The sequence below is a fragment of the Euprymna scolopes genome, chromosome 12 (genome assembly GCF_053919585.1).
Source record: "Euprymna scolopes isolate OS-2025 chromosome 12, ASM5391958v1, whole genome shotgun sequence".
NCBI lineage: Eukaryota > Metazoa > Mollusca > Cephalopoda > Sepiida > Sepiolidae > Euprymna > Euprymna scolopes.
Window position 1 is genome coordinate 85,935,773 of NC_136493.1, and position 27,703 is coordinate 85,963,475.

Consider the following 27,703-nt stretch of genomic DNA (forward strand, 5'->3'; position numbering starts at 1 on the left):
AGTTTGTATTTGGGACACATTAACACCTTTGAATGGAAATTGCAACAACTAATTTAAAGGCTCTGCATGTAGCAAGGAAAAGTTTCATGGAAGCTGAATTAAGCAAAAGAATTTAAAGAGCTTTGTAAGGACATGCAAATGAAGGATTTGTGACAGGTGATATATCTACTATAAGAGAAAAAATTACAAAGGATGGCATGGTTCTGCTAAAATTTTGGATAAAGAAGGTAATTATGCATTGATCAGATATGGAGGAGTATTTTTCAGAATGCATCCATGTTATTTGATGGAGGTATATAAGGAGTTCTTTGTATACAAGGAGATGAATGAAGTCTTGAAGGAGGAAGATAGACAATATAGTAAAAATTCTCATAGCAATCGAAAGGAAGTAAAACAAATAAAAATTAAGTTGTAGAATATAAATGGAAAGAAAATTATTAATGGAAAAAAGAAATGGTTATGAGCACACAACAAAAATCGATGGAAAAATATAACATTGGCCAAATAAAACCAAAAGTGGAGAATGAAAATCCTCTTTGTCTCAAATGAGTTCATGATCAATGGAAAAAACTTCAAGGAGTATGCGATTTTGCTTACCTCTGAACAAGGATAAAGAGATGTGATTAATGCAAAGAAAAGAGAAAGGAAAATATGGAAATTCATGAAGTGTATGAATGTGTGCCTGAAATGGAGCAAAAATGTATACCAACAAAATGGGTGATAACAGAACAATTTGTGAATGACAAACAGATACTCGTCTTGATAAAGAAAATTAAGCTAAAACTATTCATTTGAGGCCATGCATCTCGTTTGGATAATTTAAAAACAGATTCTCCAACAGGCATCTGTGAGGCTAGGACTTTTTTGTTTTGTCATTTTCTTATCAGTTTGTTCAAGCTGGGGATGGAAACTAATTTAAAAAACAAATAAACTAAATCTTATTTTTGTTATTTGCTTCTTTGTTATTTCGTTGAACACATGCCTTAAACAGAGCTGAGAGTGGAAAAGACAACAAAATATATATAAACATACACACAGAAAACAGAGTTATTAAACCTGACATAATGATATGGGACAAGAAGGAGAAAGAAGCAACCTTAGTATAAATTAGTATTCCCCAAAGGAAAGATATAACAAAATACCAAAGTTTTATGTATGGCATGAAAAGAAATTGGAATCTTAGGAAGATCTTCATCATTCCAGTAATTATCGGATTAACCAGACTCATGGAAAAGAATTTTAAAAACTACCTGACAAATATACCTGGTGAACCAAGAGCAGGCGAGATAAAAACAATTGCACTTAAAGGAGTGGCTAGAATCTTAAAAATATCTCTTGGTTAGAATATATGAGATAGTGAATGAATGCCTGGCATCTGGTAGGATGTCCCATTTCTGGCTAGAAAAAAAAGTTAATTTGGACCGAGGGAATAAGATTAAGGAATTTTATTGCAGCAGCGATCATATGCGAGTTAATAATTTCAAATAAGTTTACAACAAGTGCTGAAGACATTGTCATATAAGTATTGATGAGGCATAGAAATGCTTTGAAATTTGTTTTATATCTTTAGTTTGTTAATTTCATCTCGTTGGATCTTCAGTTATTTTGCTCTGGAACTTTTGTTCAATCTATCCTTATCATTTATCGTTTAAAACAAGTGAAGGAATTTTTAGCTAAGAAAAAGAAGAATGTATGTCGACACTTCTATCTTTCCTCTCTTGATGGCTCCTTTTTATATATCACTAGCGTGGGTACCCGGCATTGTCCGGTGTTTGTAGGTGTGTGCTGAGTAAAAACCCCCAAAAAAAACTTGTAGTAGGCAGGCAGGCTCGAATCCATGACGTGAAGGCAGAAAAGAAAGTGGAGGTGTCTATAAAGGTGTTAATTGAGCAAAAAAAGTGGTAGTAGGCAGACAGGCTCGAACCCATACCACGAAGGAGGAAAAGAAAGTGAAAAAAAAAGTGATGTGTTCGCTGTTGATCCTATCGCCAAACCGAAAGTGACGTAAGTTTAAATTAAGGCCAGATAATTGAAAAGAGGCAATAACTTTCGAAAATATCGGTGAAAAAAGTGACCTCTCCCTGTACAAAAGTGCTCAGTTGAGAGTGAAGGAATTAATGTTTTTGGCCAATTTTTCGATATTTGTCGTCTGAAGGGTCGAGCTTTCAAAATAATACTGATCTTGTGAAAATCCGTCTCCTCTGTTGAAAGTTTTTGTGAGACACATAAACATATATACATACATTAAAACAGACAGGTGAGATTTATATTATAGATGCCTGTTACATATTGCTGTAGTCTTAGATCTGCTGATGCTCGTTAATCATAGGATTTGATTTCAGATGATTCTATAAAATCCTATAAACTTCCTATAAATCATTCAATATTTGAGTAGGCTACAAGGATATTCAATATATAGTATAAGAGAATTTTTTTTTTGTAAAAAGCAAAAAAAACTTGGTTTGGAATAAGATTTTATTCATGATTTTTAATAATATCATCAACAAGATAAAGTTGTTGAAATACAGGATTGTTTGATACATTTAGACAATTATCTGTCAATCGGAGTCAGTTTAATAACAAATAAATAAAAAAATAAAATACAGAGTTCAATAAATAAGTGAATGAATGTAAAAAATAAAAGACATTAAAAATAAGAAAAGAAATGATTGTGAATTCTGAATATAAAGAATAATGAATATTAAATGCAATATTTTAAATGAACACTGAAAATCTTTATAAACTTGATCCCATTTTGTTTGACGACTTCTTAACCTTAATACTGCTTTTGATAGTAAAGAGTGCACTTAAAAAAACATCTCTTTCCACTGTTTTCATGCAGGATATCTATAAAACTTTTTTATAATTAAAAAAAATTTCCAAGGGAAATTGATAACATAACTTAATCCAACCTGTTCCATTGTACTCAGTGGTTTTCAAAGTTTTTCAGGAATCCCGTCCATTAAAAAGGTGTTGTTTTGAATGAACTCTTATGAAAACTCCTTCAAGAAAATGGAGATATGTATCATATAGGCTGTTGAGAAAAAGTCCGATAAACATAATCTCAAACTATTAAAAAAATATATATATATGGAAGATATCCACCATCATGTTCGTCAATTGAAGCAATTTAACATAGAGACAGAAGCAGTTTGAAATAAAAAGAGGAATTGACAATGCAGAACATCTAAGGAAATCATTGTGTAAAAGAAAGTTTTCTTTGTGCCATGCAGGAACTGACTGACATGATGGTGGATTTCTTTCATAATTTCTTTTATAGTTTCATAGATTATGTCTATCCATTTTTGTCTCAATAAACTGTGATGCATATTGTGCCTTTTCTTTGGGAGCAGTCATTTCATAAAAGTTCATTGAAAGCAATGCTAATTGAAAGAATGTCTGAAATTAAAATACAATGTAATTTAAAACTTTTATGAATAGCCTATTTTCCTACTAAAAAACAAATTTATTTCTCAAAACAAAAAAACAAAAAAAAAAATTATCATAAAGAGATTAAACTGAAAAAAGGGTCAACTGGTATTTCATTTTCTTTTCAATATCAATATCTTTTATGAGAGACTGTTAAGAATAAAAAAAAAATTAACTTTAAACAAACATATCACCAGGTGGATGAGCAGCAGCATCGGTATGTGTTTATTTTGGTAATTTTGGAAAAATTTTTTTTTTTTTTTTTCAGTTTTTAAGAACTCCTTTCAGAACAGAGGGAGGCAAGAAGACCTTATTGGAAAATGTTAGTTTCGCATAAATTTTAAGTAAAAACAAAAGATCATTTCCTGTGTATGATTTGGATTGTTCAGAAACATTAAAAAATTCAGAAATCATTTCTTCTCCACAGGTATGTGTCTTGGAAGATAACAGTTTTTGAGTTGATCATTTTTTTTTTGGTTTGAAGTTAAAAAAACAAAAACAAAAAGAAAGCTATTGTGCATATTCAATGTATTTACATCCCTTTTTGGGGGAAAGGTTTTTGAAAAAGTTTAAGGTTTTCTTGATTTGTCTCCCCCTGTTCAGAAAGTACACAAAAAAATTGTCCAAAATAACCAAATGCACAAATATCTTTTGTGACATGTTATTTTTTTGCACCAATTGATGAAAGAATTGATTTTGTAATAAACCATAGAAAAGATCGGTTTTAAAGAAAAAAGAGGATTATTAGTAAATTCAGTTTTGTTTAAATCGTTTGATACTTAATAATTGTTAATGACAGTAATTATTTTCTATATAGTCTATTGAATAACTAACCAGTTTTAATATAGAATAAATCAATTTTACATGTTTTCTAATTTGATATTAGGAAATAAAAGGTTGACATTTGAAAATGTTAGTCCTTTTTTATGAGCTGCATTCTCTTAGATTAGAGACATAATCTGAGTTTATTTGCCATTTTAATTATTATATATCAAACTTGATCAACATTTGATGAAGACAAGCAAAAACCTTCATATTTGTTATAGCAGATAATATTCTTAATACATTAAATATTAAGAGAGAACATGTACAATATTTTCTTAATACAAACATTCAGAACTAAATGGGCAGAAAAAGGCATCAGTTTGGTAATTACTAGTGATGGGATGATTCTAATATTTTTACAGTTTATAATACAATTACTGATTTTGTTCTAAATTCCCAATTCCAATACAATTACCAATTCCGCTTCTTTTTAAATTTCTAAATATAAAGTCTTTTTTTTTTTTTTTTTTTGGCGGGGTCGAGGGTTGGGAGTCGTGTTACTGCAAAAACCCATGTTGTATGTACATATATTTTCACAAATGTACAGATACACTTATTAGGGTGATCTATAGATTTTAGCTTTACTGGTAGTTTAGAATCAATAAATATCATTTCATTATTAATATGAGCCATGGAAAATGAAGTTAAAAACAAGACAAATAAAAACAGTAAAATAAATTGGTTTTGGCTCTGAAAAATAAATACAAATGTTACTGGTTCCGATACCCCACAAAATTCTGATTAATCGTCCTAACACTAGTAATTACCTTAAACCACATGATAGTATTAACATTCCAAATATCAGTACGTGTCCTTTTATTACTAAAAAAAAAAATAAATAACATTTTTTTTAAAAATGGTATTACCCGAAAATAATGAATTTAAAGGTGTAGAACAATTTTTTTTTTATCACATATTACTTACGTTCTTCCATTTCTGTTTGTCATATTTTTTTGTTTGTTTATTTCAGGGTTCTATTCTGAAGTGATTTTTTAAATTTATAACTTTAAATGTTTGCTTTCCTATGAAAAATTAGTGAATATATATATATTATTTCTTTAAAAACCACACAAGAAAAGCTGAAAACTAAATGATAATTTTTACTATTTATATAGTATAGCACATAAAAACCAGAGCTAAAATATAAAATAAAACCAGAACTTTTGATTAAAACACTTTATTTATTATTGTCTCCAGACAAATCTGTCAGTATGTTTCATTAATTGCATAAGAATGAAAAATGCGATCCAGGCATCATTAGTGGAAATCCACAAATACCAGAAAAAAAATCCAATGGAAATCAGAACAAACAATTTTTATTTAATAACTTTATATATATATATATATATATATATATATATATAGTAATAAATAAAATTGATAAAGAAAAAATATCACAATACGAAAAGCTCTACATGGATAAGTGGAGCAATTAATATAAGAAATGAAGGGTGAGAATTCAAAGTTAAAACTTTATTACAACATCAATAAGGAAAAAAGAAAAACCTCTTTAGACCATGGCATTTCAAAACCTAATGCTTCTTAAAAGAGAAGAAAATGTCTAAACAGGTTTTCTTTCTCCTTATTGATTTGATAATAGAGTTTTATTTAACTTTGCATTCCCATCCTTTGTGTCATGAACATTTCATCTTTGCAGTATGAATTATGATAAACCCAATTTTTAGAGTCACTCAACATATTTAATTTGATGAAACCTTTTGATTTTGTAAGAAATGGCTTATTTTCCTTTTTTTGATGAGCTCCAAAGTTGAACTAAGTCCATGGCATTCGCTGGATCATAATATATCTTCTACATACTAAGTTTGACTGAAGTCCGTTCAGTAATTTCTGGGTCTGTATCAAACAAAAGATAAAAAACCCTGACAAATTTTAAAAACTTATTTGTAAAAGATTTTATTGGATTCTAACAATATTCATTGAATATTCCATAATCATTAGATATTGTTAGAGAAAGAGAAAAAAAAATCATATTTATCACAAACATATTTTTTTTATTAAAACCCTGAATGTTTAATATTTGTGCTCAGTAATTTAATGAATATAAATTGAAAATATTTAAATAGAAAGTAATATATATTTACAAATGTTATAAATAACATAATGGAATTATTAAATATGCCTAATGTTATTGAAGCAGAATTAATGAAGCAGCTAAGTACATGCAAAACAGAAAATAAAACAATACACATATCTAATAGTAAAATAGACATAGTTACCATTTTCATCAAACATTTTTTTATAAAGAAAATGCATTATAAACATTGGGCTGTCTTAATAGTACAAGTTCCTGGTCAAAATGTTATAGTGGGTCCCCAACTTACAAAAAAGAAATACAACAGATCCCTGGGATACGGTGCCCATGGGATACGTTTTTTTCAGGTTATGATGTGGAATATGATGTTTTTCCGGCCCCTGGTTACGGCATTTGTCCCATCTTATGGTGTTATTTATAATAATATTTGATTATATACATCTGTATTATATACTGTACTGCATTTTGTTACTAATTTTTAATATGTACAGTATAAAATTTTGCTTAGGCCTTGCCATATGGCGATTTCACCCTATGATCCCAACCCCAGAACGGATTAATGCCATATCCCAAGGTCCTACTGTATTAAAAATGTTTTGTGATTTTATTTCTTTTGTTTTACTTTTTAGTTGTTTAATATGCATGGTTACAGAAGTAGTGGCTATGACGCTAAATATTGGAAACAAATGCAAATATTCAATTGTTATCATAAAAAATATTGTTCATTTGTTATGTCTATTAAAACAATGAATAAATACACGTTTCAAGTTTAGTATTTATTGAGATCAAGTTACAACACACATATTCCTTCTTTGCCCCACTGTAAACCATTTATTAAGATGACCCGGCATAAACTGTCTTCCAAATATTTTTTTATTTAATTCTTTCTTTAAGTTAATAAAAATTAACTAGTATAGATGGTAAAATAATTAAGATTATTATCGGCTGGAAAAATAGTTTTATTTTTAGATAATTAAAGAAGATTGTTTAGCAAGTAAGAAAGATTTTTTTGTTCTTATTTTTTTTTTGTAATTTTTCTCAGATAATCAAAGATAAAAAAAAAATAATTTCATTTATCTGGACAGATTTGGAGCAAAAAAAACTAAAAAAAAAAAAAAAAAAAACATGGCAGAATCAGCTTCAAAAATATGAATCTATGGCAAGATCAACTACAAAAATTAAAAAATTAATCCAGGATCAGCTAAAAAAAATTAATCCATGGCAGGGTCAGCTAATAAAATTAATCCAGGATCAGCTAAAACAATTAATCCATGGCAGGATCAACTGCAAAAAAAAAAAAAAATTATTCCATGGCAGGATCAACTACAAGCAAATCATATCAATGACCTGTCCTTATCAGAAAAGGTTTTAAAAATAATTTATACATAATAAATGTCACTGCACAACAGCAGATTAAGTTAAAAAAAAATATTTTAAAGTTTATGTTGTTGTGTGAAAAAAATAAATACTTAAGCCGTTTTTGCATTAACATCTTTATATATATTTTGTCTTCCAAAATCACAAATACATACATGTGTATGAGACATTTTTTTCCAGGAAATTTTTATTCCTTTCAATATAAAATTTTTTACAAATTATCACGTGCACAGCTGTAAACATTTTTTAAAAATTGTCCTTATACATAAATAAAAGGGATAAAGAAGAAAAGAACTAAATCTTACTTATAAAAATATAACAGGATTTATTCATGCTTGCAAGTAATACACAAAAATATGCACACATATCAAAAGTTTCTTAATACACAAATATATGAAATAATGAATTTACCAAAATGTGTTGAGGCATGTCAAACATAACTAGTACAGATTTAGTAACGACTGACCATATGTTGTCTAAAAGGCACCGCAGCAGAACTGATAAGGAATCATAGAATTAGTCTGGATAAATAGAAGCAGAGTCACACCTTTTATATGGGTGACAACATGGCTGAATCAACAAATGGTTGACTGGCCTATAGTCATGTGATCTAGTACTCCGTGCATCAGAAACAAAAGCAACCCCAACACAACCATTTAATATGGTCTAACTGGTATACTCATGTTGGTAGTTATTGCCACAACATCTCCGTAAGTGTTCTTCATGTGTCTACCACACTTAGTAACTTTTTGGAAAGAGCATAAATTATAATTCTTCAACTCAAAAAAGGCTGACAACTTTATTGTTTATGTTTTCTATTAAATGCGGTATTGATAAAAGCAAGAGAATAAAGTTACACCCATGAGAATTTAAAACAATAAAATCATTGATAAACAGGCCAGCATCTTTATGGCTACCTACAATTCTATGAGAGACAACAAAAACAATTTACCAAACAAAATAAACAGATTACATAGTTTTATCATAAGAGAAAATGGGCATGTTTTAGACAACAAACCAAAAAAGTGGTCAAGAAAAAATATATAACAAATAAATGTTATAAACCGATTACAATATGGTAGCCTTCAAGTCCAATGTAAACAAGTTCTTGTTGAGCCGTCCCCTTAAATAATCCAAATGCTACCCAATCTACATCATTAACAATTACTAAATTATCACCTTACATTTATTAACCCTTATTCCTTGAGTGGCTTTCGGGCCTTGATAAGTGGTGACTACCTTGTAAAAAAAAAAGAAAAAAAGCAAGATAAATTACTCTTTTACCAACTTGGATAAATTTTTGGTGTTTGAACTTATTTTAAAGTGTTTATTAAGTTTAAATTGCAAGTAGTGCTGCATGCTTAAGTTAAAACAAGATGGCGGACATGAGGCTGCTATCTTTGGAGTCTCGAGAATCGCTCAAAAATCTAAAATAAAATACTGATAGAAATGTTATGATGGTATTTATTTGATGAATTTTTACCATTATTTTGTTGTCTATAGTAAAACATGCCCATGAAAACTGGAGAGTGTAAAGAAAACTGGAGAAAGTGGGTTCAATTTGAAAATGTTATTGAAACACAGAAGAAATCTTTTTTAATGTTTGTTAAACAAAATAATCAAAAGATTGAAAATAAACTGAGATATGTTGCATAAGCGAGATTTAAAAAAAATACAAAGATGTCATTTTTATACTGAATTGTATTTCGAACTGAGATTTCAGTGAGAAAGTGAAGATGATAATGAATTAACAAAGAGAAAGAAAATGGCAGTCAAAAATGGTTGACTCAGCAATGAATTAAGTTAAATATTAATTTGGATCATAGAATTTCATCATAGGCGAGAAATATAACAGATTATGTCTGCTGTTATTTTTATTTCATTTAAAACTATACAAAGCAACTTCAGTCATGTCATCTGATTTTTTTTGTAAATGTGAGAAAGATAGAAATATTACATCCCAAACTAAAAACATTATTATACTAACAGATTTTAGTAACATAATAGCATTGCAAGAAAAGTCGATTATATATATATATATATATATATATATATATATATATATATATATATAATGTGTGTGTGCATGTTTTGGGAAAATCTGCTTTTGCAATTATATTTCACTCTTTGTGTATACCAATCCTTTTTGTTTAGAAGCTCTATGAATATTCAGAGAATATATATATATATATATATATATATATATATATATATATATATATGAAATTTCCTATACTAATGCTTTATCTCGAATATTGAGCAATTTCACCTGGATAGGATTTTCTTTTAAATATTTATATATCCACTTTAAGTTTTCAAATTTTTCTAAATTGTAAAGTTTATCCTTGTAATATATATATTAGCCTGACAGGTACTTACGGGGATGAAATGCAGAAAATTCTGTGTAGCTTAATTGCCATGTATATGTTCATAACTTACTACCTAGTTCCACTTATGTACTGAGCACTGTTGAAGTAAATACTAAAAAATCTATACATAAAATATTATATATCCTTATAAAATTTTATCTGAATACATGTAGTAATAATAATGATACTGAAACCAAAAAATTGTAAATTAACTACAAAAAAAAAAAAAAATAGTAATGTCAGCATCGACTGGCACCACACCAAAAGGTCAAGAAGGATGTAAAAACCAAGTAGAGAGAGCAATAATCAGGCCACCACTGGATGGGTGTGAAAAGAATTGGGATTCTAGTGTAAATCAATTGTTACTGGTAGCGAGAAATCAATGGCAAGCGGCTGTTTCGATGATGCAAATACATTGGCAGAAATTATCAAAAGAGGTGGACAGATCTGTGTGACAGATCTGTGTGGACAGATCTGTGTGAGAACTCCAAGTGAGTAAATATAATAATTTATGTATATCCCAAAAGCATAAAAAATCAACATCTCAGGGTCAGAACAATAAATAATTAAAACTGGTACAGTTAGCTCTTCTTATATAATATTAAATGAAAAATGAGAAATAAGGAAAAGTTTAGAGATCCCCTTAACTTTTCCTTATTGTTTTGATGATATATATATATAACTTTTATTCCTCATCTTTGATTTAATATTATTGATTTTGCTCCCCTTGAGCTTTCCTTATCTTGATAAGTTTTGCTTTGTTAAAGATTTACTCTTTGATAATATAATTATGTTATATATATATATATATATATATATATATATTACTATTTCATGTATATGCACGTTAATATAACATGATATTATATTATAATAGATAATATGTATTATCTATTATAATGAAGTTGTATTCCTGTCTGTTCGTTTCTTTGTTCACAATTTAATTAATACGTCCAAATTAATTTCACAAATTAATTTTCATACTGAAAATGGACTTACATACACTTTTATTCCAGTAGGATTTCTATATATACTATTGATTCAAAAGAAATCTACATGCATATTACATTAAAGAAAATCTATTTTAATAATTAGCTCGATGTCATTATTTATTGTAATAGAATCGTTTTTATTGTTCTATTTAGAAATACTATTTAAAGTTGATTTATTCAATTTACTTTATCTTTATTTTATTTTCAATTATTAATAGTTGACAACAGTTGGGTTTAAAACCTGAAGCTTATTTATTTAAGCTATGAGAGTTATGTCCCCTTACTTTGCGTTCAACTTTCATAGACTAAGATGGATGTGTTTTATGCTTTCCTAAATCCAACATGTAATCAATTTTTGTAACAAATTAGGATATTTGGTGTATCTTAAATAGTATGTGACTGATCCCTTCGCCTGGCAATATATGTAACGCCAAGTATATACACCTAGTGTATAATAATTTATAAAATATATATGGCGATTAAGCTACACTGAATATTCTGCGTTTCATCCAACTATAGGATTCGTCAGGCTTATGCGCGAATTCTGTCGTTGCTTCTTGTTTTTATATATGTTGAGGATTTCTAGTTGGCCAATCAGCTTTCTAGTATCCACCGCGCCCCTTCCTATCAGCCAATGGGCATGCATTTTATCAAACAACGGATCTGTTTTAGAACTAGGTTAGTGGTTTTAGGTGGTCGTTCTCCTTTTTTTTTTTTTTTTTATACATATAAATATACCTATGTGTACACAATAATGCACATATATATATACATATATACATACATATATATATATATATATATATATATGTGTGTGTGTGTGTGATCGTTTATGTAATACACCTAGTGTATATATATATTTGAAGTATTTACTTCAACAGTGCTCAATACATGAGTAAAGCTTAGTAATATGAAAATATTCATGGCAACTAAGCTACACAGAAGCGTTTGTGCTTCATTCCGGGAGGAAAATCATCAGACTAATTGCAATTAGCCTGAGGATTTATCCCGGGGAATACTGTAAACATATATATAGAATATATTATTATAGAACTGACTCCATTCATTATTATAGTCTACCTAGTATGACATAAAATGCTGTCATCGATGATGGATCACATAAAAGACACCCATCTCCTCCAAATGTAAGCATCAAAATTTTAAGTTAAAAAACTCAGCAAGTTGTAACATTCTTGCACAGGCCTTATACCATGATATGGCATAACATTGAGAGTTTTCTATTTTACTTTCAAAAAATCACATCGTGTGCACATTTGATTTTTAATTTTTCAAGGAATTTTTAAATAAAGAACAAAACTATGTCATATTAATCGACAAAAAAAAAAAAAAAGAGAAAAGATTTTCATAAAGGAAACATTTCGCTTTCTTTATCGCAGTAAAGAAATTTTGGTGAATATTCAGAATTGAACTTTTGGTGACAATCAATATTAAAGAAAATACAGAAAAGTCTTTATGATGTACATACCAGTCACAAAACGAAGATGAAATATTAAAAAAATCATAATTTGATCAAGTAACTTTTTTTTTTATTCATGAAAATTAAATTTTATGACGGAGTCACATTTTTGTCCGCCATGATGAAATCCGATGAAATAAAAAAGGGAAAGATAACCCAATCCGGTGTCAAAATCAAAATCAGATTCATGTTTAGTACTATTTGCAGTAAAATTGTTAAAAATGAAAGACTTGGATTTTCTTAGTTAAAAAAAAAAGTAAAATAATAATTCATCGAGTTACATAATTTTTGGAATATGACATGTTCATAAACACATCATAAAGATTTTTCTGTATTTTTCTTTTTAATAAGTGTAATTCTGAATGAGTACCGAAATTTATTTTGTTTGTAATTTTTAATCAAATATAAAATTTCAAAATTGTTGAACTGCTTTTATAAAATCTGAAAATTCCAGAAATAAAATTCAGCCATTTTATGACGTCAAGATGAATAAGTTGGAATATGACAAAAAATATAAACCAAACAGATTTACGCACAACAAAAACAAAATGACAAAAGTTTATAATAAGTAATGCTCAATCACAGTTATGTGATAACCATGGACTTTTATATATGTACATCAAATATATAAACAAGTATCTTAAATACACATTAAAATTGTAATCGAAGGCTAAAGGCGATAATTCTCACATGAGAATGCCAATAACCATAGTTAGTATTTTTATAAAAAGAAATACTAAATAAATATTCAAATTTGTTAGAAAATAACCAAACGGTTGTTTCTATCAAATTAAATTATATTGATGAAATGACAGAAAAATTGTCAATGAGCGGAAAGAAAAAAAAAAACTTGAAGAAAATTGCAACAGCAACAATAGGATAGAAAACTTCTAAATACTACGACAAAAGAATTCTGAATAAAAAGCCGTGAAAACCGACCGAAATCAGAGATCAAAATCTGAGTTTGTTCTGTTGAGAATTCAAAATAACATCCAGATAAAGAGGCGCTAGCAGTTTTGAATAAAAATTAGAAGAGGTTTCTTACAAGTCCTAAAAATCATTAATCACAATGGATGGTGGGATTTAAATGTTTAAACTACTTTAATCTCGAATTTCTATTTCTTTCTCAATAGAATTATAAACAGTGAAATATTCAGGTGATAAATTCTATTTTGATTCTTGAAAATTATTTCCTAGTTTATTGGAATTCACTCATTTATTCGAGTTTTACAAGGTTATTTAAACATTCATCTCATGAGTACTGGTTGGATGCATAAGAAACACTGTCTGTCAGATGGTCTGTCTGTCACACCAAATTTTGAAATAGCATTTCAGTTGTGCTTAAGTTTGAAATAACATTTTAAAATGCATTCAAAAATATCTCTATGTAGCTAAGTTCAAGTATTGGTCAGTCTGCTATATTTAAGTTTGAAATAACATTTTTATTAGTCTGTCACATGTAAGTTTGAAATAGCGTTTCTCATCAGTCTGTTACACTGGGATAATTAAATGCACATTTTTTAATGAATGCATTTTAGGAATATGTTTTTTTCTTGTTGAAAATTTCTAAAATCAACTTTCATGCAAGATTGAGACTGACTGGAGAGTCAATTAATTTGGAAGCCAAGTTGATGAAATTCATGCTGGATTTATTGTGAAACTATTTAAAATTTCACTTGTTTTCTAAGTTTTGTTAAAATGTGAAACCGTTTCTTTTTTTAATTTTAAAATAGGCTTTCACATATGATCAAAATTTTTCATTACAAATTGATGAGGGAGGGAATACATTAATCTGATCTTATACTTAAAAAAATGTGATGTATATAGAAATGCTTTGATTTAAAACAATTTTGGAACTGGCTCTGTGAACTTTGTAATACTTTTACCATGTTTGTGTGAACTAGTATGTAGCAGTTCAAACCTACCATCGATTTGAACCACTTTTAGTCAGGTTTTAATACAGAATGTTTTTTCAATAAAATTGGCCAGCATTAAACATTTCAAAAATGAACTGACTGGTAGCAGCTTTGTTTTTTTGTGTTCATTTGTTTGTTTTTGGAATAATAGCTTGAAAAGATCAACCAAAATGGTTACAATCTTCTTATAGGATTTTTCAAACAACAGAGAATCAAAATGATAGAAAATCACTCTTCAAGACTTTTCCTGTAGATGAGCAAAGAATGTGTCACATTCCTTATTTTCAATATTATCAATGACCTAAAGTAATCGTGACAGCCATGTTACAAAGGGTTGATGCCAACCATGTGTCCGACTCTGTGTAGCCACTGAGCCAATGCGTCATTCAGCCGTTGTTCATGTGAATGGCATACTAATTGGTTGATGCAGTTAAATACTGTCGGTAATAATGCATAGAATTTGGAATCAGGAAGTTCTTGAAACAGTCGAAGAATAGCACACAGTAATTCTGTCCAAGATTTTAAATGTGCTTCACTGTCCTAAAAAAAAAGAAAAAACAAAACAAAATATTTAAATTATTCAGTGAAAATAAAAATTATATAATTTTAAAAAAAAATATATATATTCTACGAGGGGTGTGCAATAAGTAATGCCCCTGACTCACTTCCCATAAACGAAACTTGGCAGTTATTAGTCTTTCTCTACATAGGTACCAGCCAGAGTTATGCATTTCTCCTATCGTTTGATGCAGCTCTGGAGACCGTTTTTGGAGAACACCCCAGGTTGGTCCTCCAACCACGACGTGACTTCAGAAATCAAGGCTGCATCATCTGGGAAACGCTTTCCTTTCAAAAACAACTTCATGGCTGGGAAGAGGTGAAAGTCAGAGAGTGCAAGGTCAGGAGAGTAGGGAGGATGAAGAGGAATTTCATAATCACACGCCCGTGCTTCTGATCTGGCGACATGCGAGTTGTGGACCAGAGCATTGTCCTGCAGGAGGAGAGTACCTTTGCTGACCATGCCCCGCTTCTTGATTTTGATAGCTTCCCTTAATTTCCTCAAAAGTGAAATATAATAGGCTCCTGTAATTGTGGTACATTTTGCCAGGAAATCTGTCATCACTACTCCGTCCTGGTCCCAGAAGACTGTGAGCATGACCTTGCCAGCGGAGGGCTGCACCCTTACCTTCTTTGGAGGTGGTGAGTCCAAGTGCTTCCACTGCATTGACTGGGCTTTGGTCTTTGGATCATCCTGTGTAATCAGTCTTTTGAAAAACTTTGACTCCTCTTCTTGGCACATCTCCAAATTCATCCTCAAGCACTCGATGCGTTCTTGCTTCTGGAATGGTGCGAGCAACCTGAAAATCCATCTGGCAGACACCTTATGCATATGCAAATGGTCATGAATGACAGTTTACACAGACCCTATACTAATCTTGACATCTTGGGCTATTTGGCGAATAGTAATGCGCCGATCTTCCAAAATGGCAACCTCAACTTGACGGACAGATGCCTTATCAATGGCAGAAGGGGGCCAACCAGGTCTGGGAGCTGTTTCCACAGACTTCCGGCCATGTTTGAATTCACAATGCCAGCGTTTTACAAGGTCATATGATGGGGCATTATCACCATAAGTTTCTTTCATTTCATCGAAAGTCTCCTGTGATGTGCATCCTTTCAAATACAAAAACCGGATCACTGCTCGACATTCAGCAGGCTCCATTTCACACCTGACTCAGTTCAAACACCTGTAAAACAGAAACCACAATTAGTTCAGAGCTGTAATTTGCCACATAACTCATAGAGATATAAATCATTGCACATGCAAAATTTCAACAAGACAACTGGAAGTGGGTCAGGGGCATTACTTATTGCACACCCCTCGTATCATAATCTTTTAAAATTATTTGAATAGAAATAAATACAATGAAAAAAATTTAAAAAGTATATTTAAAAAAATTATTTAAAAAAGTATGCATATCATTAAATATAAATTTTCAAAATTATTATTAAATGAAAATATACATTACAAATAATTTTAATGTCTCCTTAATCCTGTGGTTTGCTGGGATAGTAAAATTTAATGTCTCCTTAATCCTGTGGTTTGCTGGGATAGTAAAATCTATGATTTGGTAGGATTTTTCTTTCTTGCTGACTATTATGATATCCAGTCTACTTACTCAAAGTAATTTATATGTTTGTTCATGTTCCGGAAAATTTTGTGATTTTCGTTTTCTAGTACTGCCTGTATATTTGATGCTTGCTTCAAGAACTCTCAAATATTTATCCTCATGTTTACTAAGCACCTTCATTTCTTCTTGGTTGGGCAGTTCCATGCCTTCCGATGTCTTCAAACTCTAAAATTATTGACCCATTGTTCAGCCCTCTTGTCTTAAATCACCATCACACCTTGGTTAACAATCCTATTTTTTCTTCCTTTTCTGTTCCTTTATAAACAACTTCCTATACCATTGTTCTGCTGGTAAACCTATTTCCTATTTTTTTGTCATATTTCTTTTTCTCTTCTACTTCCTAACATTTGAAAGGGAGGGGGGAACATCAATAATATCACATTAGTATTTCTTCTCTTTTCATTTTAATTTCTAAAACATATTTAGTTAGACATCCTTTCTCTATATTCCCCACTAAACCTCCACCATCTTCCTTTCTAGGTAAATACAATCAACCTACATCTCCTTTCTAAGCAAAAATCCCATAGATTGTAAGCATTTTACATGTTGTGTCCAAACATTTTAATTTATCTGCATTCCAGTCAAGTATATCAATAGTATATCAAATGATAGCTACTGCTCTGACATTGATGGCATTCTAACTGTGGAGGTCTAAACAAGAATAATCCTTACTCTTTTTTTGTACTCATATGTAACCTGATTTTTCATTTCCTTGTTTTTAATCTTATCGACTTCTCGTATTCTCAAGTATTTATAGCCTTTCTCTCACTGCCAATATTCTATAGAAGACCCATTGTTAGAAGTTCAAGATTATCTGAGTGAACGAGTTTACTTTTTATCACAAGAATAGCACAAGAAGTGATACAAAATTCAATTCGCATGTTGTCACTAAATAATCTGATCATATTCATAAGAGTATCAAGTTGGTTTTTGTTGTGAAGGAACATAACTGGCTATACACCGGTTACAAACTGTATATATATATTGGACTGTTTGGCAGACAGCGGCAGACAGCGGCAGACAAGCAGTCGCAGTAAGACGGATAGTCTTACGTGTTGATTATCAGACTTTCTTCCCCATACTTGTTACTATGTACTTCTATTTACCTTAGGCGAGCAGCCTTACGTTTCTGTATTATAAATAAACCCCATTACACATACCACTCGGTGTAACTCACGTTTGTCTTTATTTCCTAAGTATTTAGGAATATAACAATGGCGACGAAAGGATGTTCTTTCTCTTAACAGAGATAAATTACCGTACCAAGGACTGTGTACAATGCAAGGATTTTTTGTTTTACGAAAAAAACAAACTACACAAGGATTTTTGACCACGTGCGTCAATGAATTTAAAAATTTTTCCTACCTAAAGTAGCGAAAAGTACGGATTTTTCTTCGTAAAGAACTCACAAGAAATTATAGAAACATGTTCAAGGTAAAGTGGAATTTATATTTATTTTGACAAGTAAAAAAAAAAAAAAAAAAAAGAAAATGGTCGCAAGTTGAATTCGAAACTACACTAAAGGATTACGAGTTTCGAAAGAAAAAATATAAATACAACGACTATTGTACCATTTTATGCCACGTGGGAACGGCAGCCATATATTTTTTTTTTTTGGAAAATTAATTGTTTGTTATTGCCTTTATATAAATAATTGGAACTATTTGTCGTGGGAAGTAAGAAATATTTTGTGTATGAACTTACGTTGTTGAAAAAAAAAAAAAAAAAAAAAAAAGAATTATTTTACAAAGCCTGTTGAATTACTATGGATGAACTTTGTTGAAACGTGTTGTGTCTGCATATTGCTACTAATTTACGATATACGTAAATTTACGATTTTTCTTTGGAATTATTGTGTAGAATTCGAAAAGACATTTTTGTACTAGAAGCTAACATGGAACAATTAGCAGAGTTAACTAAGGCTCTAGCCCTTAGCATCCAGGAACAGACAAAAATGACTCAACAATTTTTAGCGCAACAACAACAACAACAACAAATTCTACAGCAACAGCTGCAACAACAACAAGAAAGAACACAAAAAACTTTAGAGGCACAACAAGAACAAACAAACATACTACAACGACAAATGTCGACACAGCAAAAGAATTTAGAAAAGCTAATTCTAACGTCGACCGGGAAGAAGACTAATTTTTCTGCCGAGGGTATTTCAAATTCACTAACGGAATTTCGTTACTCCCCGGATACTGGTGTTACTTTCCCTGCATACTACAGAAGATACGAAACAATTTTTACGAAAAGATGTTTAGACTGGACTGATGAGGAAAAAGTTACCCTGCTACTACAAAAACTGGGTACTGATGAAAACACCAAGTATGCAAATCTAATTCTACCAAAAAAACCGGAGGAGGTTTCGTTCGAGGAAACAATTAGTACCTTGTCGAAAATATTTGATAAAAGGGATAGCCTATTTCACTCTAGATACAAATGTTTGAACATTCAGAAGGCAGAAGCTGAAGACTATCTAGAATATGCTTGCACTGTGAACTGTTTATGCGAATCATTTAAATTGAATGAAATTTCCGCAGACCAATTTAAATGTTTAATCTTTGTACAAGGTCTCACAGCACCAAGGGACAAAGATATACGTTCACGGATCCTAACAATTATGGAGGCGGATCCTAACATAACATTGCAAAAAGTCACTGAAGAGTGTCAACGTCTGATTAACATAAAGAAAGACAACACTCGCATTGAAGAGAAAAATATTTTTAAGGTGCAGCAAGTAAAAAGGCAAGGGACCACAAGAAAGTCCAGGTTCCAAGAACACAGGATCCTTAAAGGATACAAAGACCCAAAGCTAAAGTGTAAATGTTGTGGTAGTTTAAGACACAACAATAAGACCTGCTGGTTTAGGAACAAAATATGTTATGAATGTGGTCTCAGAGGTCACAAGGGAACATACTGTGCCCAGAAGAAAAGACAAGGGACCGATAATGTAAATACGCTTCGCATGAATAAAGAAAAAAGCTGCGAAAGACGGAAATATGTTGATGTTCGGATAAATGGACATCTGGTTACATTGCTTCTGGATAGCGGTGCAGATATTAGTATTATAAATGAAGATATATGGAAAAGGATAGGTCGACCTGAATTAACGAAAACCAGAAAGACGGCGAGAAGTGTGTGCGGCAAAAGATTAGAGTTCAAGGGAGAATTAAAATGCAAAGTGACATTCGCTAACCAGACTCATAAATCCAAAGTGTACGTCGTACCAGGAAAGAATACATGCCTGTTTGGGGTAGATTGGATTGTCCTGTTTAATTTATGGGAGAAACCCATAAATTCGTTTTGTAACGTTTTAACTGCAGAAAAAGCAAACCAAAGGGAAGACTTCCTGAAGGATTTGAAAACTGAATTTCCCAATGTTTTTGCCGAAGGACTAGGACTCTGTATTAAGACAGAGGCAAAATTTGAATTAAAGAAAAATGCCACTCCAGTATTCAAACCTAAAAGGAATGTGCCTTTTTCAGCGATGGACGCAATCGAAAAAGAGTTGGATAGACTTCAACAACTGGAAGTCATTGAAAAAGTTAACCACACAGATTGGGCAAGTCCAACCGTGTATGTAAAGAAAAAAAATAACAGAATAAGGGTCTGTGGAGATTTTTCAACGGGTTTAAATGACTGTCTATTGGACCATAATTATCCCCTTCCGTCCGCAGAAGATCTGTTCTCTAAGCTTAACGGAGGAAAAATTTTTTCTAAGATAGACCTCTCAGATGCTTACTTGCAAATTAAGATCAGCGATGAATGCTCCAAATACTTAGGCATAAATACTCATAAGGGCATTTTTAAGCTAAAGAGGCTTCCTTTTGGATTAAAGGTTGCTCCTGCTATTTTCCAGCAAATTATGGACACGATGCTGGCAGGGTTGGAATTTTCAATGGCCTACCTTGACGATATCCTAATTAAAAGTGAAAATTTGCAAGATCATAAGAAGCATGTAAAAGAAGTATTCAAAAGAATACAGGAATTTGGTTTTAAATTGAGCCCAGAAAAATGCGATTTTTTTATGAAAAAAATTAAATATCTAGGTCAAATAATCGACAAAGAGGGTCGAAGACCGGATCCACAAAGGACTGAAGCAATTGAAAAGATGCCTGCTCCAGATTCAGTGACAAAATTAAAATCGTTTTTGGGATTAGTTCAATACTATGCAATTTACATCCCTAACATACATAATTTAAGAGCTCCTCTTAACGAGTTACTGAAAAAGGGTGTTAAATGGAACTGGAATAAGGAATGTGAATCTGCTTTCCAAAATATCAAAAGATGTCTACTGTCAGACTTAGCATTGGCACATTTCAATCCAGAAAAGGAACTAATACTAGCAACGGACGCCAGTGATTACGGTGTTGGCGCTGTATTACTTCACAAGTATGAGGATGGTAGGACAAAAGCTATCGCCCATGCTTCAAGAACGTTGGTTGCAGCGGAGAAAAATTACAGCCAAATTGAAAAAGAGGCGCTGTCGATAATATTTGGAATTGCAAAGTACAATCGATTTCTCCATGGACGATCTTTTATTTTGCAAACCGACCATAAACCCCTACTTACCATATTTGGATCAAAGAAAGGCATTCCCACACATACTGCGAATCGATTACAGCGATGGGCTGTAACCCTCTTAAACTATCAGTTTAAGATGGAACATGTATCCTCAAAAAAGTTAGGACACGCAGATGCATTATCACGGTTGATCCCTAAAAGAAGCGAAAGTTTCGAAGAAACGGTAATTGCTGCGCTTAAAGACGAAAGTGAATGTACAAGTTCAATGTGTAATATGATACGTGAACTTCCGGTAACTTTCGAAAAAATAAAAAAAGAGGCAGTAAATGACATTTTCATTAAGAAAATGAAAAATCAATTGGGATGGATAAAAAAAAATAAAAAGGTAGATCAAACAACGCCTTTTTCCATCTGTGAAGATGTGCTCATGTATGGTGAGAGGATCGTAATTCCACTAACGTTACAGAGGAAAATTCTGAAGGAATTTCATACAGGTCATCCGGGTATTTCGAGAATGAAATCCCTTATGAGAGGATATGTGTACTGGCCTGGTATGGACAAGGAAGTTGAAAAATGTGTCAAGACATGCAGAGGATGTCAATTAGCAGCTCGAGATCCTCCAGTAAAAACGACGCCATGGCCAAAGACGGACCTACCCTGGTCACGTCTGCATATTGATTATGCGGGACCTATAAATGGTTATTTTTACTTGATTATTGTAGATTCTTTTTCAAAATGGCCAGAAATATTTAAGTTTAGACATCCAACAGCAAAAAACACTGTGAGTGCGCTTAATGAAATTTTTAGCCGTTTTGGAGTGCCAAAAACCTTAGTGAGCGATAATGGAACAGCATTTACTGCTCATGAATTCAAAGAATTCTGTGACTCACTAAATATTCTACATATGACAACACCTGTGTACCATCCACGATCGAATGGGTTGGCCGAAAAATTTGTAGATACGTTTAAAAGGGCACTTAAGAAAAATCTTACTACGGACACAGACGAACAATGTATTCAAACATTTTTAGCAATTTACAGGGTGACACCAAATCCTAATAATAATGTCAATTCTTCCCCGGCTGAGCTAATGTTTGCAAGAAAGATAAGATCTGTCTTCGATAGGCTGCTACCAGAGAAAAAGAAAGTTTTCAAAAAAGAAAACCTTAATACCAAGTGCTTCTCCCCAGGTGAAAATGTATATTTCAAAAATTTTCAAAATGGACGAAATCAGTGGGTTGAAGGTATTATCAAAAAAAGGATTGGGAGCATGGTCTATACCATCCAAGGATTAAGTTTTGTCTGCAAAAGACACAGAAATCAAATACGTCCCAGACTGTCTCCAAATGTGGAAGAGACACCAATGGAAACATTGTGCGATATTTTTGATATACCAAAACCAGCGTGTGTACCGCAAACAATGAATATTTCGCCTGAACCGACCATACGGGCTGGACAGAAACCTTTACCCCGGGTAACGCTGACCAGAAGGAAAAGCGCAAGAAAGAGAAAAGTTACCAGGAGATTAAGCCCTGACCCTAAAAGGAAGAGGTATTTAAGCTAAAATCAGGAAGATTTCAGCTTCAGGGGGAGGTGTTGTGAAGGAACATAACTGGCTATACACCGGTTACAAACTGTATATATATATTGGACTGTTTGGCAGACAGCGGCAGACAAGCAGTCGCAGTAAGACGGATAGTCTTACGTGTTGATTATCAGACTTTCTTCCCCATACTTGTTACTATGTACTTCTATTTACCTTAGGCGAGCAGCCTTACGTTTCTGTATTATAAATAAACCCCATTACACATACCACTCGGTGTAACTCACGTTTGTCTTTATTTCCTAAGTATTTAGGAATATAACAGTTTTCATTCTTTCCAAAAACTTTAAGGTCATCCATGAATAGTAAATAGATGACTGTAGGAAGCCTTTTCCCAGTCCATATCCTGTTTCCACATTTCAGGATCAAACTGATAACAAAAAGCAAAGGGGAAAGACTATTTCCTTGGAAAATCCCTATCTTAATTTTTACTTTACCGAATACAACATTTCCGGAAAATTAATTAGTTTCTCAATTTGTGCTAGTCTTTAAATCTGTCCAAATGTGGAGGGACTATTCCAAAAATTTCCAAGCATTTGTGTCAAATCCATGAATGGGGCACCACGCCAAATGCTTTCTTATAATCTACTCACTCCATAACAGGTAAGTAGATCTTTGTTTGCAGTTTCTCAGGATCATTTTATCGATCAGAAGCTGATCTTTAGTGCCACATGATCTTTTTTGGCCTTTCTATTCCTCAGCAAATTGTGTTTTTTGCAAGGATGACTTTTTTATTATCAAAATTGAAAAATATTGCAACACTCGATCAGCCGTTGCCGTCATATTCCACAGAATGTTGTAGATTGAATGGAAGTGCACATGAATATTTATTTCATTCTTGCACCAAATCCTTTTATTTCCCCATAATTGTTGCCAGCTCTACCATAACACTGACTGTGATTTTTTTGATGGTCAATGCTGAGAAGATATAACTTACAAACACTGATACCATTTCATAAATGCATCACACATTTTGAATTCTAATGACTATGATTTGTTTGAAGGAAAAATTAAAACATTCTTTTCATGGTATAATCCCACATTGAATTATAAGAACTATATAGTTAAGTTTTATACTCCCAGAATAAATTGCTTATAGAGAACATTTCTTTCAGAAAACATTACTCTTAGAAGGAAATTTTACTCCAAGGAAACATTGTTCTCAGAACAAAATGCTCCCAGAATACATTGCACATACAATACATTGCCTTACTCTTAAGAAAATTTTACAAAGAGAAAACTATTATTACTCTCACAAAGCAGTAGTCCTAGAAAACATTACTCCTTGGCAATGTTTTTTTATTTTCTATATGATTGATTCTCTACCACTGCCTTCTATTTGAAAGGAGATTAAAAAGAAGCAATACAGTTTATATTTTTAGAAGAATCAGATATGTTTGAAGCTAAATTTATAGATACTAGCACAATATGATCAGCTGATTGATCGGATTGGGCTTCTTCAACTTCCCATCTAGTCGAAATAAGAGCTGATGAGATTGTTGCAAGTCATCAAACTATGTACTGCTCAGCCATTAGGATCCCATCATAAGGCATCACAGGTCATCACTCATGCCCCACATGAGGCTCCATTTTTGAGGTTGGAAGAGTTTATTTTTCTGCATGGGGTTTTAGTTGGTAAATTTGTGGTCCTGACAAGCCAATAAATTTCATCATGGATATGGAGTTCAGTTGATTAAATAATTCTTAGATATGTTTTATGCAATATTCACACCACTACCTTGATCTGTATTTTCTACTGCTTATTGATAGACAGTTTATCTGGGTCTTTATCTGATTGTCATTTTCGAACACTTTACATAGTCTGTATGATATTCAAATTCAGTGGGTTTTTTATGTAACAAACTGTTTTGGATATTGCTCAACAAATTCTTTTTCCAGTTCAGGTTGTAGTTTTTTTTTATTATTATTTAAGTTACAAAACACAGAGCAATAAATAGAAAAGGCGGGTACAAGGCTTGAATACATTGTAAGCTATGCAAACTCAAAATACCTTGAATTTAACCAAACTTAGAATATGAGAATTTGTATCTTGTCATTAGATTTCATCTTCACTTAACTTATATATAACTTGCTATAATTAGAAATATCCACACTTTTTCAGTAATGTTCTCTTTTCTTTTCATCAATTGGAAATGCCTTTAAGGTGCATACATGGAAACAATTGTTATCATATTTAGTTAAATATTGAGCAACTTTTAGGAATTCACTTTCAAACTAATCTTTGGCCAGGTCTTTATCTCTTCTTTCTTTCAAATCTATTCTTCTCACTTCCTCCCATGTTTTTCTTGCCAACTGACTCTGCTACCTCAACGGTTCTACATCTACTAAGCCAAGAATTCTTATATATTCTTTCAACATGGCTAAAACAACAAAGTCTCCTGTTCTACACATTTCCCTATATTGTCCAAATTTAATCTTCCTCTGATGGGATCAGAACTAAGACTCACATTACATATCCATTATATCATTCTCATATCATTGTTGTCTCTCCATGCACCATATACCCTCAACCCTCACTAATCAGGTTTCACTTCTATACTGCATCAAACTATATACACATGCCTGATAGATTCTCCTCTTAGTATTCATTAAACTTATATTATTATATACAGGAAAAAATGGATGAGTTTTCGATTTATACTGTCTCATCTCAGTTTGAAAAGAAAAACTTTTTTCTCACCTTCATGATGGATACCTTTTGTTGTTTCTCAATTTCATAGTCTACCGGTTGCTTGAAGACTTCTGCAGTGTTGGTTTTGGTATTGAGAACTTTGCCAGCTTTAACGAAGGTAGGCATTGAATGTTGCTGTTTACGTTTCTTATATTCTGTCATTAGATTCTTTATAAGTTTGTCTGTTGCCACCGTATACACGCGGCTTTCCTTCTCTGCTCGTTTCTCTTTCTTGCTCTTCAGATTCAAAGAAGTCATTGAATTACTCTCCTTTGTATTCGTTATCGTGCTGGCAATTGATTCATTATCTTCAGTATCAGGTCCATCATCTTTTTGCTCTGCTTGGGCTGCAACAAAGAAACATAATATTCTACTCATTGTTTGTCTCACCATAAAATTATATTTTTGTTAATAATATTGAAAATATTACATTATGACAAAGAGATATGTACTGTGATTCATGTGATTTTTCATGTTGACTATATTTTTCCTGCAAAGAAGGGAAATCTTCCCTTTTCATTTCTCTGCAAAATATATTTAACTTTAAATCCAAAACGTTCTTTAAATCATGATAAAACTGCAAACATGTAAATAAATACCAACATTAAAAATATGCTAGGATATTTCCATCAAGATCAGTATATAATTCCACAAAAAATGAAGTAAAAATATCAAAACAATTGTTGCAATATTAAAGTAAATGAAAAAAATATAATTCTTGAATCAATACAAAAATTGAATGAAGTCTGTGTCAGTTCAAAGTTGTCTGATCCAGTCAGCTCTGCAATAAAGGAATTCTCCTTACAAAGCAACAATTACAAGCCCAGTTTATAAACAATAATTTTTCATATATTTTTGGTGATGTTACAAGGTTGAATGGTAAACTTGCAGATCTTTGCCAGACTGAAACATATAAGTTCCAGTACACAGTAGTTTGGCTGAGAGCCACAAAAGACTCAACCTGCCTGAAGAGCCATAACAGCCAAAGTGCTCAGGAAATCAACTCCTTCTGTCAAACATTCAACTCCACAACCTGCTCTTCCTGGAATCTTTTCACCTTTGATTGATTCTGGCCTTTGTTAGTGGTCATTATTCGGCCACCCACAGACTGACCACTCAAGACATCCACTGCAGATAACTTTGAACATTATTTCCTCACAAACGCTGATTCTAGCATGACTTTCCTATTAAAAATGAAGTGTTTGTTCTTTCAAATAAAGAAAATATCTTAAGTGGTTGAACTTTGGACAGAAATATTTTCAGTTCCTTCAGCTATCATTGCAATGTTTGCCATCTATATTCACTAGCAAAAAAAAACAGTGGGATAAAGAAATGAAAGTAATGAATATTCCAGACTTAAAAAAAAACCAAAAATCAGAGATTTGTCTAATCATAATGAAATTTTCAATATTTTCTTCTTAATCAAGTAATAAATTAATTTGTTAATATAGAGTATTTTATTTATTAAGGTTATAGATTTTTTTTAGATCTCTTCTTAAATTATTTAAGTACTCATTTCAAGGATGAAGTACATATTATACTCATAGTCAAAAATTAATGATCACCTTTTAAAAAAGATAATATCCTAAAAGTCTTATCTTCTCTAACCTCTCACCAAGGTCATTTTCTAGCATGTATGTATACACACACACACACACACACACACACACACACACACACACACACACACACACAAGCGCGCGTGCGTTTGTCAGAACAACCTGGCATGAGGATAGTTTTCTCTAGAAATAAACCCTGACCAAATATTCAAAATCATGTAGCATTCACTGCCTAAATAAGATCTTCTCAATATCACTAACTCACATTAGCTTTTACGAGGAATGGTGCACCTTCTCCAATTGATGTTACCTCAAGTAATAGCACAAAACTGGATACTCCACCAGACTAGATAAATTCTTGTCCTGGAATCCAGTAGGACCGAGAGACCAAAATGATAGATATACTACAACATATGAAAATGGTTAATTAGGGAAAGGAAAATTATGTTCTAAATTTCCTTACTAACTCAGTGTTTGAGAGGTAAAGAACTTTAATGGAACACTTGAATAACTATATATCTCATATAGAGTTCAAGTGTTAGCCCCAGGTAGTTGGCCCCTTGATTTCTGAGAACTTCGACTGAAGTAAAATAAATCACACACACACACACACAAATGCATGCCAGGAGATCTAAACAGAAAAAATACATAATGATATTGTCCTGACAACAGCAGAACAAAAAACAATC

The 27,703-nt window shown here is 31.8% G+C and overlaps 1 protein-coding gene across 1 annotated transcript in view; it reads right to left on the reverse strand.

Moving 5' to 3' along the window:
* Positions 1–14,067: 14,067 nt before the first annotated feature.
* The window catches only part of LOC145291392 (brefeldin A-inhibited guanine nucleotide-exchange protein 3-like), a 230,040-nt gene continuing 216,404 nt past the window's right edge, over positions 14,068–27,703 (reverse strand). The window contains exons 33-34 of the mRNA XM_080137186.1: positions 25,465–25,802; positions 14,068–14,978 (exon numbers count right to left, since the gene is read on the reverse strand). Coding sequence (XP_079993312.1) covers positions 14,763–14,978; positions 25,465–25,802 — 554 coding nt within the window. The 3' untranslated portion in view covers positions 14,068–14,762. The remainder of the gene's footprint in view (positions 14,979–25,464; positions 25,803–27,703) is intronic.